We start from the raw sequence: 17,841 nt of genomic DNA on the forward strand, positions 1-17,841 counted from the left end.
CTATAGAGGACCCCAATGTGTGCAGTGCTTTGCCTTTGGAGGTTGTTGACATCCAGGACAGTTTTAAACATTATTCCATAGCTTTGACTTTTTTTTTTCTTTTCTCTGCTGGTAAAAGTTTGGTTCCAGTGACATTAAAGTGTAATTCTGACCCTGCTGTACTCTTTAGTCTCTACAGACTCTAGCCAGAATTCTCCTGCCACTTAGCAACGTGGGTAGGGCAGTGGTCATGAGGAAACCCCGACACCCGTTGGCAACTGCCCTGAAAGTTGCAGCCCTCAGGTGCAATAGATCACAAACACTTTCCTTTCGTGGACGTCTGTCTCCCAAGGAAGCTTCCACTGGCTGCCATGATAATGTGAGGCAGTGGAAGGTAGTCTGGATATCACTGGGAAGACGGTGATGGATGGATCGGTCACCATGCCAATATTCACACTGCAGCATGGGAACCCCAAAATAAGAGTCGAGGAGGTGGGCAAAATGGGGAGAGAACCAGAGCAGTGGGCGGTACAGACAGAGGTGGGTTTGGAGTGCTGGGAGAAGCAGGGTGCTGTGGCAGGCTCTGGTCCTGAGGCTGTTCCAGCTCATGTTCCTCTCCTTGTTTATCAACACTGAGGCCCTTCTCTCTGCAGGAATTGGTTATGCTTCCCAGGTGATCGTCGTACTCCTGAATTTCTATTACATTATCGTCCTGGCCTGGGCCTTGTTTTACCTCTTCAGTTCGTTCACCATAGACCTTCCCTGGGGCAGCTGTGACCACGAATGGAACACGGGTAACACTGAATTCCCCTCTATCTCGTCTCCTCCTCCAACTCCCCATCAGTTTGCTGGGGAAAATCTGCCACCAGCAAATACCATCTAACCTGAAAAAGCAACATCCAGCCTGCTGTGGGGGAGGGACCAAGGCCAGTGCGAGTGGCGAAGAGGCCTGGTTTATTGCCATACTACCTGACACAACATCAGTCCTGCTGATGGTAGAGGAGAAGAGGCTCAATTTGATTTGATAAGCTGGATCTCTTCTAGAAAATGTCCTAACGTGCCAGCCGCTCACAGCTCCCATTGACTTCAGCCTTTCACTATGCCTGATCAGAGCAGTAAACCAGTTGGTGTGTTATACAGGCTCCCCCATGCTGCTCCAACAATGGATCTCAGTCCTGGAGGGGGCTCCCCTCTCCTGGCAGCTGTGGGGATGGGAGGGAAATTCAGTCTATATTCAGCCCTCTGCTTCTTGTGCTCTGCTTCAATAATGGGAGCCCGTTCCTACCCGGGAGGCCCACCCCTTCCCTTGAAGGGAAAAGGGGAATTTAACCTTTATCATCATACAGTCCTTGGTTTCTCCCCTGCACTGCTTTGCCAATGGGACCCCAACTCTGCCCTGGAAGGACCTCTTGTTCTGAGCAAGAATAGGGATTTTAGAATATTTTTCTCCCTTTGAACATTATGCTGCTGGATGGAAGGGGATCTGCAGCATTTCCAGAGGTGAAAGTGGGCTGGTTTGGCATACCGGTAAGAAAGCGGACGCCGATACACAGTCGATGTTAAAGTGCTGCTGCGTCAGCGCTTTAAGCACTGTACCGGCAGGGCCGCTGACGGGGGGGGGGGGGGGGGAGGGAAGGCGGGCAAAAGGGGAAGCTGCCCCCGGGCCTGGCGATTTAAAAGGGCCCTGGGCTGCTGGAGCCCTGGGCCCTTTAAATCGCTGTCAGAGCCCTGGGTGGCGCAGGCTGTGCAGTGCTGAAGGGCTGGCTGGGGGAGTCTGGCCCCAGCCCCGTCCCTTCTGCCTGAGGCCCTGCTACTTATGGGGGCCCAGATCTGCGCCCCCACCTTGCCCAGGAGCCCGGCCGCCCTGCGTACCAGTAAGTCCTTTAAGTTACTTTCACCCCGAGCGTTTCCCAGGGGCTCTGCTATTCCAGTTGTATCTGTTTATGTTCTCTCTCCCTGGGCCTGTCCTGCAGAGAACTGCGTGGAATTCCAGAAGGCAAACGCCTCTCTAAATGTGACGACTGAAAACGCCACCTCCCCTGTCATCGAGTTCTGGGAGTAAGTGAAAGGCTTGTGTTTCTCTGACTCCTCTGGGAGTTACAATCCCCCAACAATGATTCTCAGCCCCTCCAGGCATTTCCTAGTTTATACACCTCAGGGTTTTCACAACACTTCAAACGGGACAGCACCCAGGAGAACAACATGGGCCAAATTCTGCTCTTGATTACTGTTCTGTTAATTTAGAGTAACTTCACTGAGGTCAGTGGAGTTGCTCTGGATTCACACAGGTGTGCCTGAGAGGATACTCTGGCATCCTGTCTTATTTAGATCCTCCCTGTCTTTCCTGCCCTCTGACCCAAATGTTGTCCCCACACCTATGTAGTCTCACTGACTTCAGTTAGGGGTCCAGAGGGGTAAATGAGGTTAGAATTGGCTCTCTGCCAATAGACATCATCTTTACTGCTCTTTCTCCTGCCCCTTGTCCTACTCATTCTCTGATCATTCTCTTCTCACATCTACCTGTTTCTGTTCTCCTCTCTCTCTCTCCCTCCCTCCCCCCTTTTGGTCACAACACAACTGCTCTTCTCTTTCTGCTCTTTTCTCCCATATCCTTTTTCTCTTCAACCTGCTCATGGTCACTCTATATGATCGTATCCCTTCTCAGTGTAGCCCAACGGGTTCGCAGATTTTCAGTCCAAATCTCTTTTTGACACATCGGGTCAAGTTCATCCTGGGGATAAACTCCACTGACACAGTGGAGTTAAAGTAGGATATCAATGGAGTTGCACCAGGGATGAATTTGGCCCTTGTTTCTGCTCTAGAGAGAAGCTGAACTGGCCTCAGAGTTACTCTATGGGTTATCTTTGTAATTTCATCCTGGGCTAGTATAACGTGGAAAACACTGGCAGTACAGGTCTCTGTGGATGAGGGGAAAGCAGTGGATGTGTTATTCCTTGACTTTAGCAAAGCTTTTGATATGGTCTCCCACAGTACCTTGCCAGCAAGTTAAAGTAGTATGGGCTGGATGAATGGACTATAAGGTGGATAGAAAGCTGGCTAGATTATCGGGCTCAACGGGTAGTGATCAATGGCTCCATGTCTAATTGGCAGCCGGTATCAAGCAGAGTGCCCCAAGGGTTGGTCCTGGGACCGGTTTTCTTCAATATCTTTATTAATGATCTGGAGGATGGTGTGGACTGCACCCTCAGCAAGTTTGCAGATGACGCTAAACTGGGAGAAGTGGTAGATACGCTGGAGGGTAGGGATAGGATACAGAGGGACCTAGATAAATTAGAGGACTGGGCCAAAAGAAATCTGATGGGGTTCAACAAGGACAAGTGCAGAGTCCTGCACTTAGGATGGAAGAATCCAATGCACAGCTACAGACTAGGGACTGAGTGGCTAGGCAGCAGTTCTGTAGAAAAGGACTTAGGGTTTACAGTGGACAAGAAGCTGGATATGAGTCAACAGTGTGCCCTTGTTGCCAAGAAGGCTAATGACATTTTGAGCTGTATAAGCAGGAGAATTGACAGCAGATCAAGGGACGTGATCATTCCCCTCTATTTGGCATTGGTGAGGCCTCATCTGGAGTATTGTCCAGTTTTGGGCTCCACAGTACAAGAAGAATGTGGAAAAATTGGAAAGAGTCCAGCAGAGGGCAACAAAAATGATTAGGGGGCTGGAGCACATGATTTATGAGGAGAGACTGAGGGAACTGGGATTATTTAGTCTGCAGAAGAGAAGAATGAGTGAGGATTTGATAGCTGCTTTCAACTACCTGAAAGGGGGTTCCAAAGAGGATGGATCTAGACTGTTCTCAGTGGTACCTGATGACAGAATGAGGAGTGATGGTCTCAAGTTGCAGTGGGGGAGGTTTAGGTTGGATATTAGGACAAACTTTTTCACTAGGAGTGTGCTGAAGCACTGGAATGGGTTACCTAGGGAGGTGGTGGAATCTCCATCCTTAGAGGTTTTTAAGGTCAGGCTTGACAAAGCCTTGGCTGGGATGATTTAGTTGGGGATTAAGTCCTGCTTTGAGCACGGGGTTGGACTAGATGACCTCCTAAGGTCCCTTCCAACCCTATGATTTTATGATTGTACAGCTGGGAATGGGATGAGATCAGTGGACATCCATAGGGTAGCAGCCACACCTCTTGTATCTTGCGAGGTTGGGCCTTCTCAGTGTGTGAATTTGTGTGGCCCTCAAGAAACACTTGTGCTGCAGGACTCAGTGCTGGTGACTCAGCAGGTGGGACTCTCCCTTGGCATCAGTACTCAGCCCAGCATGTTGACCAAGGGCTGGAGGATGGGGACGTTTGTCTAAGATGTAAAAACAAGGGCTTGTGATCACTGAAGATTCCACAGCCCCTGGTGGGAGGAGAATTGCTAAGCACTGTGTCTTGGCTTCATTTCAATCGGAGTAAACTCCCTTCGGCGACTCTAAATCCCCCTTGCAGATGTAAATGGCTGCAGTGTTCCTCCCTGCGTGTCCCAAACTGTTGTACAGAGCTGCTGTGCACTGTTGAGCAGCAGCCTGTGGCAGCTCCAGTTGAGCACAGGGATGTGATTCTGACCTCTATAATCCCCATTGGAGCATGGGGGCGGGGGCTCCTTCTGGGAGGGAAGGAGCTGTGTCAATGTGGTGTTAATAAGCAAACAGTTCTGGCCATAGTCAGCTTCTCTCCTCTCTCATGCTGCCTTTCGCTAACTCTCCTCTCTCCCGTGGCTTCTCTCGGACTGTCACGTGTACAGCGTGAGCTGCAGGGCTGGCATTTCTTGCCCTGCTGTGCCTGTGGCTGGCAGCTAAGAGACTGAGGTTAAAATCAATGTTTTGAACAGTTCTGTAGTATTGGGACAACAGCACACGGGAGTGGAAATTTCCATTGTCCCAGCTCCTCGGTCACAGCCTCTGATACAGGGGAGAAGCAGGCTCTGCTCTCAGTCTCTGGGAAATGGAGGGTAGAGGCCAGGGGAAGAGGGTAGATGTTTGCTTGAAAGATGCGAATCTGCATTGTATTGTGTGCCCTTCTGGGGCTCCCTTGAGCTACACTTGGTGTGCGCTTCGTCTATAGTCCCATGCTCTGTTACCGTTACGCTCCTGTACCCTGCCAGGATCCTTTCATGCTGTATGCCCTTGTGCCGTTCACTGCTGCATGCATGCAGGAGGCCTCCACTTAGCTGGCACTAGGAAAATAAGTGAGATAGGGAAATGCCAAAAAGCGAAGGGGGATTTCTCTTGGGCTCTGTGAGATCCTGTCTTTGTGCAGGGCTGTTGATGGGGAGAGCAGGTATTTTCTTGGTCCCTGGCTGATGGGGCTGTGGAGCAGGAGAGGGTGCAAGTGCATCACGCATCTTGGATTGTTGGTGTTCCAGGAGGTGCATCTTTTAGTTTTTGGATGATGCAGCAGGAGAGGGCACACGTGCATCACCTGCCTCTAATTGCTGAGGCTATAGGGTGTTGCTTGGCCCAACCTTTGCGGGCTGGGACTGCAGAACAGATGAGGGGTTCGTCTTCTGATCTCTGGGTGTGGGTGATGTTGTGGGAGAGGCCAGCAGCTTCCATTCTCCAGCAGCTGGGGCAGCACAGCTGGGAAAGAGTAGCAGAAGCTGCAGCGTGGGAAGCTGCTATGTAGTTAGCGTCCTCCGTGATCTCCATTATTCTCTTGCTTTGTCACGTGGTCTTCTACAGTCCTGGGCATGGCACATGCTGCCTTGTGGCTTTGGCTCCTAAAGGGGAATACCTTTATACTGTGTGATCCCAACCCTTTGTCATCCTACCTAACGGGGTTGGAAGGAATTAGCTGAGGGTGGTCCTTATGTAGGATCCCTTGTGATCTATGTCAGAACACCAGCTGGTTTAAAGCACTTCCAAAGGGTAGGGAAATCTTATTATTTGTAATGCAGTATGCAGCAGCTGTGATCAGAGGCCATGGTGTGTTAGGTGCTGTACATTTACATTGTAAGAGATTTCCTGACCCAAAGACCCTGCAGTCTAAATAGACGACAAAGGGAGGGAGAGGGAATGGAGGTGAAGTGTCCTGCCCAAGCAGGTCAGTGACAGAGCTGGGAATGGAGCCCAGGTCTCCTGCCCCCTAGGCTGGGACCCTGCCCACCGGGCCTTTCATTTCTGAGAGGGAAGCAGTTGAGGAATGTCCTTTGCGCTTTCCTGAGGTGCACAGTTCAGGGGTAGGGCTTGATCTCCCTAAACTGCAAGGCATCACCAGGGGCCCTTGAGGACTGGCTGGTCACTGAGGATCTAACGGCTGAACGTAGCAAGATTCAATGTCTGTTTGCCTTCCCAGGAGGAGAGTGTTGAAGATTTCCGCTGGCATACAGCACCTGGGGAGCCTGCGCTGGGAGCTGGCTCTTTGCCTTCTGCTCGCCTGGGTCATCTGCTACTTCTGCATCTGGAAAGGAGTCAAATCCACAGGCAAGGTGAGTGCCTGGCTCAGGTCTGGCCTCTGCCTTCATTGCAGTCCAAGGTGCTACAGCTCCTGAGCTGAAACCCAATGAGAGCTGGCAATTCCCTCTAGCGCTGGGCAAGCCCAGCAGGGGTCACCTCCCAAAGGGATTTGTGAAATGGAATCTGCAGAGGATGGGAGCAGATGGGTTTCTGTGAATTTGAAACTCCAAGAAGAACACTTGTCTTTGGACCCCTCCCCCAAAGAGGACTCTCTCTTTACCACTCTCAGCTACCTCATCACTCCAGAAAACACCGGGACCCATTCTTATAATAAATGTCTGCCGGGGAGGCCCAGTCCTCTCCCCCCACGTTCCCACTCCTTCAGGCCAGGTCCTCAAAGAGCTGCCACCTTCCCTCCATTGGGGTCTTCAGGAGAGGCTACCTGGCATGGGCTGGTGCTTCTCCCACGTCCTTAAAGGATCTTTTTTAGTTGGGGGCATGTGTGATGTGCCAGCCACCTGTCCCCCACTTATACAGAAAGATTAGGGAGAACATTCCTTCTCCAGCTGGCAGCTGGGGTTCAGAGTAGCCTCCAGATCTTTCAGGTGATAGCTAAGGAAACCCATAAGGACCAAAAGGCCCCCTCTGCCTCAGGGCCAAAGGAATTTTCCATCTCCTGCTCTTGGCCCCAAAGAGAACTGTATCCTAGCACAAGTTATAGAACTGGGGGATTGCCAGTGAATTTACTCCTGTGGTAACACAGCCCCAGCTTACTCCTTTCCATTCCTGCTTGCTCACCCACTTCCTGACTGAATTATTTGTGAGTTATTTGCCAATCTGAGACATCACTAATCCAAGAATGTCCAAGGTTTTTCACTTTTTGCATGACATTTTTATTACAGAAAACCTAGAACGATATAAAATTAACATGCAGTGTAGCTGTAGCCGTGTCAGACCCAGGATATTAGCGAGACAAGGTGAATGAGGTAGTATCTTTTATTGGACCAACTTCTGTTAGTGAGAGAGACAATTTTTCAAGCCATACAGAGTTCTTCTTCTCCTTTTCCTTCTCCTCCTCGCTCGGTCTGGCTCTAAAGCTTGTCTCACTCAACAACAGAGGTTGGTCCAATAAAAGATATTACCTCACCACATCTTGTCTATATAAAATTAACATGGCACAAATTCAGTGGATTAAAAGCTGGCTAGCTGATGAGTCTCAAAATATAGTTGTAAATGGGGAATCATCGTTGAGTGGGTGTGTTTCTAGTGGTGTCCTGCAGGAGTCAGTTCTTAGCCCTCTGTTATTTAACATATATATCAATGAACTGGAAAAAAACATAAAATCATGACTGATAAAGTTTGCAGATGACACACAAATTGGGGGCATGGTAAATGAAGAGGACAGGTCATGGATACAGAGTCATCTGGATTGCTTGGTAAACTAGGCACAAGCAAACAATGTGATTTAAATGTATACAATGGAACATGGACTGTAGGCTGTATTTCCAGGCTGGGAACACTATCCTAGGAAGCAGAGACTCTGAAAAAGATGTTGGGGGTGTGGTGGATAATCAGCTGAACGTGAGCTTCCAGTGCAATACTGTGGCCAAAAGGGATAATGCGAGCCTTGGATGTAGAAAAGGGGAATCATGAGTAGGGGCAGAAAGGTTATTTTACCTCTGTATTTGGCACTGGTGCGACCATTGTTGTAATACTGTATCCAGCTCTGGTGTCCACTATTCAATAAAAATGTTAATAAATTGGAGAGGATACAGAGAAGAGCCACAAGACTAATTAGAGGATTAGAAAACATGCCTTATAGCGATAGACTCAAAGAACTCGGTTTATTTAGCTTAACAAAGAGAAGGTTAAGGGTTATCTTGATTAGTCTATCTAGGTATGTACCTATCTGGGGAACAGATATTTGATAGTGGACCCCTCTGTTTTGCAGAGAAGGGCATAATATGATGTAATGGTTGGAAGCTGAAACTAGACTACATTCAGACTGGAATTAAGGGGTCAATATTTAACAATGAGGGTAATCAGTCATTGGAACAATTTACCAAGAGTCATGATGGAATCTCTATCACGGATAATTTTTAAATAAAGACTGGATGTTTTTGTAAAAGATCTGCTCTAGGAATTATTTTGGGGAAGTGCTATGGCCGGTGTTATACGTGAGGTCAGGCTAGTTGATCACCGTGGTCCCTTCTGGCCTTGGACTCTATGAACCTAAGTGTTGTATCTCAGCCCTGGTCTACACTACGGGGGGGGGTCTAACTAGCGTGCGCCATTCAGAATAACGAATAACGTGGAATTGACTAACTCTAGTTAGTTACTTACTACCCAGGCGCCGCGCGCGGCTCTCCTCCTCCGGCTCAACTCCTCCTCCTCTCCCTCCTGCCGCGTGGAGTAGGAGGCGGAGTTAAGCGCGCGCTTCGGGGAACTCGGCGTCTAGATCAGATCGTGATAGTTCGACTACACGAGCGAGCAACTTCGCCGCGTCGACCGTCCCGGTAAGTGTAAACGTACCCTCAGTGCTTTGAAGTGTGGCGTGCCCTGGTCTGCAGTGCCTGCAAATAACTGGTTTGGGAAGTGGACAGGAAGATGAACTAGCATGACCAGGGCCTAGCAAAGAGGCAGCCATACCCCAGGGTCCTTTAACAAAGGTCGGGGCGGGTGGAGGGGAGGGAGAGGGAGGAGGCGGGTGTTGCAAGGAGATATTGCCTACCTGACAGGAGATGGGGCATAATTCACTCGTGTTTGTAAAGCGACTTGTTATCTTCAAATAAAAGGCACAGTGGAAGTGCAAATGATAATGAATGCAATAATGGGCAGTGGATGGAGGGAAACTGGAATTAACAGGGAAAGAGAGAATAACTCCTCTGCTCCATGACAAGCACCCCGATCTAATCTGCTCAGCTACCAAGCCCTCCCTTACCCTTGGTGACGAGACTAATACTCTCCTGCCTGCACCCCTTTTTCCCCATGTGACCATAAAGGTGTCTCGGTTAATTGTCCTGCTCATCTTAGCTGTACTTCCTTGGTTGCCTGCATCTCTCTTACTCATTCTCTTCTGGAACAGAGCTGTGTAACTTTGGCCTGACTCCATCCCATCCCTGCTTCCTTGATCTTTGTTAATGCAAATGACAGTAGTATGTTCTGTAAGATCATTAGTTAGTTTCTGCTCCCCCTCTTTGAACCATTCCCAGCTGGCTTTATGCTTGGAGTCAGCAAGCACAGAGGGACATAAAAAGATTTTAATAACAAATGGTGTCCTCTTCACGCACTTTAACCAAAACAGAACCATTACATGGTGGTAGAGCTGACCGAATCCACTTGCCATGAGTGATAGCATGGATGTCAGTGGCTTTCCTGAGTTCACTATTGCCTCAGAAGCTGGCAAACCTATTAAGAATTTGTAGGAGTAGGAGGGGTGGAGTAAGGGAAATCAGCTTGTGAAGATATAATCCTCTCTGGTTCCTATGGAGCAACATATGAAGAAGAAAAAGGCAGTTACTTACTGCTGTGGCCTGGTGAAACAAGGCAGAGGCGTCTATAACACATGACTACTAGCAGGCATGATGCTAAGGCACTGCAAACTAATTTACAAAGCATATGCTATGCAAAAAGCAAACCCAGTTGATGCTAGATACATATTCCATGCAAAAACACCAAAGGATTTTAACAAAAAAGAATAGTGGGAGTAATTTCTTTGGCACAGATCCCGTGGTCAGAGAGAGACTTCTCAATGAAGGAGCTCCGCTTTCCCTAGAAACAGACCTAGATGCAGCTAGGGCTGATCAATGTACAGAAACCCAGCATGAAACAATGGCTGCCGGAACGCAAGCCTATCCGAGGGGAAAGGCTTTGCCAGTATTGGGGAGTTACCTGTTGCCAAAAGAAAGGGACAAAGAGTGACCTGAAATCACCCCCCACTAAAAGCAGCAGGAGTGATCTCATGCATCCCAAGGCACAGAAAACTGTGCACGGATATCCAGGAAGACACATGAATATGGACATTTTCCTGGAGAAGATTGTCACAGATGGAAACACTTTGCAGAGGCACGTGGCTCTGACTCAACATGACCATGTATGTTATTGACCAGCGTGTGACAGAACAATGTTTCTGATCCCAGCAAGGTTTCTAGCGATATGGTTAGTGCTAACAATGTTCAAGAAATAAAAAGATTGTGCCTGAGCCAAGCATTGAGTAATACCTCATTAGACCCAGATGTTCACATTGCTGGATACATTCTTAAACCGGAGAAAACTTTCTCCAAATTGAGACTGCCAGTTTCACAGCAGCTACTCGCAGGCATTAAATGAAAAGCTTAAAAGAGAAAGCCCATGCAAGCTAAAAAGCAGATATACAACTACCACAATGAAGCCTGAATTATCTGTTGTGGGCACTTGGACAGCACCATTTTATGAGTCTGGGATCGTGTCTGGATCTTGAACTTCTAAAACTGGTGCAATCTCTAGATCCAAATGCGAATGCAAAGCCTGATATTCCCACAGAAAGCTTCAAAGCAGATGGGCTATTACCATCAAGCATTTCCTTTTATCTTACCCCAATTCTCACCCCACTCATCTGTGGGCCAGGAAAGACCTCACCTGCATACTCTGATCACCTGAATCAGGTAGTAGATCACATAGTAAATATAGGGATAATTATTAAATCGACAACCTGCAGACTGGACTTACTTGCTAGCTACTGTACAGAAGCCCTCAGCAGGCAAATTTGGAGCCTGCATCAGTCCTTGAGACCTTCAAATATTGGCAAAGGTTTTGCAACTCATTTAAGACATTACTTCTAATGTCATTACCTCTACCTCAGTGTCCTGGATGCAAGGTCAGCGCGTCAGTCAAGTAAACGTCCTGAACCGTCAATCCAAAAGACCACATATTTTGTGGCTATGCATTCCTTCACCTACCTTTTTGGCACAATCTGAGCCTGAGATAAAATACAGTGCAGTGCAAGGCTGATGAAATATGTGAAGGATTCATTGGAGCTGTAGCCATCATCAATGACATTCTAGTATTTCCTTATTCAAAGGGAGGACATCATGCAAACCTTTCTCCCCTTCCCTACTTCAGAGCTGACCAAAGGTGCTGGAACAATTTTTATAGTGGGGTGCTGATGATAGAAACCATGTATTTGGGTTGTTGTTACTACTTCAATCCAGGAGGTGCAGCAGCAGCCCCAGCTCTCCTAGTTTCAGCACCACTGGAGGTGACAGAGAAAAAGATGCGCACCAGACCTAGGAAAAAGCATGATTTGCATTCCAGCAGAAGATGGGTTGGAGATTGCTTTACAGCAGATAGAGTGAATCCAGATCCAGATCCAGCAAACATCACTGTGGTAGAGGACATGGAATTACCACCTAATCCTGCAGAAGAGGGGGCAATTCTTGTATAAGAAATATGGCAGAATATAAAGAACATAGTTCTATTGTGAGCTTTTTGGGGCAGGGAATCATCTTCATTATGTGTGTGTAGAATGCCTTGCATGATGGGGACCCAGTCCCTGACGGGAGCCTCTAGGCACCACTGCAATACCAATGATTGATGATCCTAATAAAAGAAACGGATGCAGTAGTTTTCCTACTTTGATCATAACAAAACTATTAGCAGACAGGTCTGGGAAGGGAATTGGTGCAGCACTGCTCTAGGAAGGCTAGTAACTATGTTGTATATCGAAGTCCTTCATGCCACCAGAAGAACAGCATGCACAAATGGGAAAATGTATGTACATGCATGTATGTAATTGTATTTGAGTACAATCCCTTTTGTCAGCATATGTAAGCATATGTCACAGTTGAATCTGACCACTAACTGCTTGGATCAGTCCAGAAAAAACCACTCATCACATCACCACCCAGGTTATAGACAGGGTCTTCAGTTGCAGAGGGATAATGGCCAAATTGTGTATTCCCCAGGAAAATACACCCCTGCCCCCTCAGTGCTAATGCTGACTGGTACTTGGGTCAAGACAAATGTTGGAGTTAGTATGCAAGTGCATAAAATCTTCCAACATACAGGCGAAGATCAGAGGTAACTGATAGAAGGATGAACAAATGAAACAAGTAATACTGGATGGATGGGGAGAAATTAGAAAGAAAATGATTTCACATCATGCAATACAGGCACCATATAGATGAACTTTCACTCTCGTGTGGCATAACCTTTGAAGGTGAAAAAACAGTTATCCTATTGCATTCAGACTAAATATGCAGAGATAAACCTCACTAGGCACATGGCCATGGAAAAGTCCAAACAGAGACTTTGACGTATTCTTTTGGCCTAGTACATGTTAACCATCATGTCTTAAGATGTCTGATATGCCTTAAAAAGTATATAGTAAATGCAAGCGCATCAGCGATACTGCAAGAAATGCCGACAAAACCATGTCAACCCATGGGCACTGATTTCTTTATGTTGAACAATGAAGACTACAGTATGTCATTGTTGTGGATTACTATAGCAATTAGTTTGAACAATCCCCAATGTACCACAATAACCCAAGTTATAGTTGCAAGACATAGAATCCCAGAAAGGATTAGCACTGACATTGGACTTCAGTATTCCTCAAAGGAATGCAACTACTTTGCCAAAGTAAGGGCTTTCCAACATATCTAAGTCCATCTTATTCATAAGGGAAGTAGGCTAAGCAGTAGAACACATGATGCATAAAACAAAGCCTAATGGTAAAGACCCCTATTTTGTACTACCTGAGTATTAGAACATGCCTTGCAACAGCTCTAAGTCACTCGGTCCTGATGTTGATGGGATGTCTGTGTTCAGCATTGCTCTTTATGTAGGAACAGCTGAAACATGAATTTGCCCCAGGCCCCCAGGAGAGTTTTTCGGGGCCCCTGGAGCGGGATTCTTCACTCGCTCCGGGGGCCCCAGAAAACTCTCGTGGGGCCTGGGCCCCCGGAGCTTCTTCCGCTCCGGGTCGTTGTCGGCAATTTGGCGGCGGGGGGTCCTTCTGCCCCCGGACCTGCCGCCGAAGTGCCCCAAAGACCTGTGGTGGGGGGTCCTTCCGGCACTTCGGCAGTGGGTCCCGGGGCAGGTCTTTGGCGGCAATTTGGTGGCAGGGGGGTCCTTCCGCCCCAGGCCCCGCCGCTGAAGACCCCAGGCCCCCTGCATCCTCTGGGTGGCCCTGTCTCAGCCAAATGCAAGCTGCTAGTCCTAGTGCTCAATGCTGATGCTTCAGTACAAGGGAGACAGGATGGTGGCCACTGGAAACCCCTTGCTCTGGCAAATATTGAAAAAACGTATCAGGTTCACACCCTGAATGCATGTGAATGTTACGACAACCATTGTTTGCTTCAGACACCAGAAAACCATCACATTCTCTGAACTTGCTGACTGTATCCTGGCTCTAACATCAGTATGGAACTCAGCAGTCCAGAAACTGATATAGACACACCCATCATTTCCACATACTGTTTCTCCACCTGTAATCACAACTTGTGAATTACTGTAAGTAGTGGCAGGAACAATAGCCATATTTGGGGTCAGGAAGGAATTTTCCTCCAGGGCAGATTGGCAGAGGCCCTGGAGGTTTTTTGCCTTCCTCTGCAGCATGGGGCATAGGTCACTTGTTGGAGGATTCTCTTCACCTTGAGGTGTTCAAACCACAATTTGAGGGCTTCAATAACTCAGACATAGGGTAGGGGTTTGTTATAGGAGTGGATGGGTGAGATTCTGTGGCCTGCATTGTGCAGGAGGTCAGACTAGATAACCATAATGGTCCCTTCTGACCTTAAGTCTATGAATGGCACAAGTGCCCCTACCTACGAACCCATTTGTTACCAGGTCTATCTGACCAGCAGAGCCAAGGGAAAGTTTAGACTCGCAAGGTTTTTGATGTGACATCACAGTTGAAATGGGCTTCTGTCTTACAACACCCAGGCACCCAGTGCATGTCTGTATTACTTCAATAAAGAATTGAAATGGCTATTTGCTGCTAGGTTACATTCACCTCAAACAATAAGACTAATTATTATTACTACTGATGATTCCTTGATGATATCCCAAGGACTGTCTCATCATGAAGGGAGATGTACCAGGACAAGCTGCTGCTGTTTGCATCCATCTGGTTAGTTTTAGATTATGCTCTCCTGGCCTACTCCTAGCTAGGGAGAGACTTGCTTGGTATGAATCCTTCCTTTGCTTTCCTGTCAGAATGAGCAGATGGAAATAAGGGCCCAGATTCTCAGCTGGTGTAGATCGATGGAACTACATTGAGTTCAATGGAGCTACCCTGACTTACGCCAGCTAAGACCAGGCCTGATGTTTAGATCACTACCAAGGGTATGTCTACACTACCCACTGGATCAGTGGGCAGTGATCGATCCAGCAGGGATCGATTTATCGCGTCTAGTCTAGTTGACCCCCGAGCCCTCTCCTGTAGACAGCTGTAATCCAGCACCGCGAGAGGTGCAGGCAGAGTCGATGGGGGAGCGGCAGCAGTCAACTCACCGCGGTGAAGACACCACGGTAAGTCTATCTAAGTACGTCGACTTCAGCTACGTTATTCGTGTAGCTGAAGTTGTGTAACTTAGATCGATCCCCCCCAGTGTAGACCCAGGGCCAAGACTAAAGAGGGATTATCTAGTTGTAGATATAATGGCCACATTGTGACTTTTCTAACCAATCAATAAAAGTGAATTGCTTTCTACTCTGCTTTAAAGAAGACCTGAAACATAGTAATCCTGTCCCTTCCTTGCCCCTATCTTGCTGATCCTGTCTCATCCTGGCCTTTCTAACTTGCTCTTGCACTGCACTTGCTCCCCTTGTGGCAAGATTTCATTGGTGTCCTAGGTTTCTGGCCATTTCCCCAGGCTGCCCTCTCACATTTGCTCTGTTGTGTTCTCCTGCCAGGTGGTGTATTTCACTGCCACATTCCCGTACCTCATGCTGGTAGTTCTTCTGATCAGGGGAATCTCTCTGCCGGGGGCGATGCAGGGCATCCTGTTCTACCTTTACCCAGACCTCACTCGTCTCATGGACCCTCAGGTAAGATAGAAGGAGAACTGATTGGCTGAGCTCTGCTTGGGTGTGTGCATGTGTTTGTAATTCTCTCTCTTTCTCTTCCATCCAGTTCCCTTCTTTGCCCCCATTCCCCTTTTTAATTCCCCCACTGTTCTTTCTCCTTCTCTGTCTCCACTCCATCACTTACTCTTTGCCTTTTCCTTTTTCATTATCTCTTCTTCTCCTCTTCCCCCCTGTGAACATAATGCACGTTGACATTCACAAGCATTCAGCTGACACCATCAGGGTCCCCCAACTAAGCTAGCTTCACTGTTCAGTTTTCACCAGCAGAATTCCTAAAATCCCAAAGCCCTTTCTCTCCACGGCTGATGCTATTGGTAAATGATGTAGGCTTCAAACACTACTGATGGGGCCACTAAACTTCTTAGCTGCTTGGTGACACCAGTCAATCAACTCTGTCTTCTGGAGATACTCATTGTAAAACTCCTCTCCTCTCCTGAGCCAGATTGAGGGGGTATGGAGGCCCCAGAGCCACAAAGATTTAGGAATCTTTATTTTTTGATGGCATGCTGTGATATTTAATATAATTGGAGGCAAAGCAGAGGTCATCAGCCCTTCCTACCCCGTCCTAGAGTATGGGCAGAAGGTACTTCTGAATGCTGCTGTGGTGTCAATCCACTAAACATCTTGCTCCCCATCTCCCTTGTTTTCCTCTCTCCCCTTTCCCTTGATTAGAAATTCCTGCCAGTTTGACTGAAGGTTCAGTGCCCGATTGCCGTTTTTAATCTCTTCAGGACAAGTTCCTCCACGTTAAATCCTGGCTCCAGCTGAGCTGCTGTACCAGCCTTTGTGCGAAGGTGTCTCCAAAGGAGATTAAAGGGTGCCTGCCTGGAAAATAGGTCAGCGAAACCCTTCGTAACCCCTTTAACTCTTTCCGGTCCAGGCCAAGCATTTTTTATTTTGAATATAGATGCGTGAATGCACAGTGTGCGGGGAGGGGGATGACTGAGGGAGGCCATGCTATAGCAAGCCCCTGATGCACAGCTCTGAGCATGGAGAATGGATTTCTTTGGATGCGAGGTGGCATTCTCTAATGCTACCAGTTGGGGAGTTGGAGTCAGGACCTCCTGGGTTCTGTGCTTGGTTCTACCATTGATTCTTTATGACCTTGAGCAGGTCATTTAGGCCAACATTTTCAAATCTGGGTGCATAAATGTGGAATCATGCAGTTAAGTAAAAGCTGGCCTGATTTTTCTGAGTCAGCAAACACACTCAAATCCTGCGCAAATCAGTGACAGCCAGAGCTCTGCACCTCTGAACATCAGGCCACTTTTAACTATGGGCCTAAACAATGATTTAGAAGCCTTAAGTCAGGCACCCACGTGTGAAAATGGTGGCCTTTTTCTCTCTGTTTATGCATCAGTTAAATGGAGGTGACCTCCCTTGTGGTAAGGATGTTACAAGACTTAGGCTCTTTTGAACTCCCTCCCCCAAGTGACTTAGGCCAGGTCCACACTAGAAACTTGTGCCAGCACAGTAATGTTGGCTAGGGGGTGATTTTTTTTGACACTTTTACCCTGGCAAAAGCCAGAGTGTAGGCCCAGTTACCCTGGCAGAAAAGTTTGTTTGCTTAGGGAACTGGTATAAGCTATACCAGGAAAAGCTGTTTTTTGGCTGGAATAAGCTGCATCTACACTATAGCTATACCGGCCAACCCTTTTTGGTGTGTACTAGAAGCACAGATGCCAGTGAAAGTCAGTGACTCCCAACTCATGTACATACATTTATTAATTGTACTTTTAATATAGCACTTTCAAGTTCCCTGATGGAAAGTACTATGGAACTTAATAGGGATGAAATTCAGGAGGTGGAGAGGTTGTTTCCATCCATATGTCAGATTTGGGAAGTTCCTCATTTCATGCCTGACACTTCTCCTATATGAAAAACGTCCTATAGAATTCAACAGAAAATGATCACCTTTCTATAGTGGTTTTAATCATCCTGTAGAATTTAACAGCAAGGCTGTAAGTTTTAATTAAATTCTAGAAGACTTTCACATGAGGGAAGGAATGGTCAGCACCCCAGTCTCTGCTGTGTGTCGTAGAAAAGCCTCCACTTTGCAAGGACAGTGTGACTCCTGCTAGCCATTCTGATACCCAGTCAGGTCGAGCAGGCTCTAATTGGCTCTAGAGGGCACTCCTGCAAGCTGTAACTATTTTTGACCTTCAGTCTGTTGGTGGCAAATCATTATAGAAAATAAAACACATCCGTTCCAATCTGATCCTCGCAACCAGATGCCTCACTGATGGGCAAATGATACATCAGAAGAGGGGCAGCTGATAACCACTTACAAATATTTGAAAGGTCTCATTACCGAGGAGGGAGGGGAATTATTTTGGGTGATTCCAAGGAGGATGTACAGTTGAGGCATGGTACAGTAGCCAGGGCATCGG

At 47.6% G+C, this 17,841-nt stretch overlaps 1 protein-coding gene across 3 annotated transcripts in view; it reads left to right on the plus strand.

The window, feature by feature from the left end:
- SLC6A13 (solute carrier family 6 member 13) overlaps nt 1–17,841 on the plus strand; it is a 60,508-nt gene that overhangs the window by 14,507 nt on the left and 28,160 nt on the right. For 2 of the 3 annotated variants that reach the window (XM_039520002.1, XM_039520004.1), the window contains 4 exons: nt 633–773; nt 1,953–2,037; nt 6,282–6,414; nt 15,278–15,412. In XM_039520002.1, coding sequence (XP_039375936.1) covers nt 633–773; nt 1,953–2,037; nt 6,282–6,414; nt 15,278–15,412 — 494 coding nt within the window. The remainder of the gene's footprint in view (nt 1–632; nt 774–1,952; nt 2,038–6,281; nt 6,415–15,277; nt 15,413–17,841) is intronic. The other variant, XM_039520003.1, reaches the window with a different exon arrangement.

The sequence above is a fragment of the Mauremys reevesii genome, linkage group 1 (genome assembly GCF_016161935.1).
Source record: "Mauremys reevesii isolate NIE-2019 linkage group 1, ASM1616193v1, whole genome shotgun sequence".
NCBI classification, from domain to species: domain Eukaryota; kingdom Metazoa; phylum Chordata; order Testudines; family Geoemydidae; genus Mauremys; species Mauremys reevesii.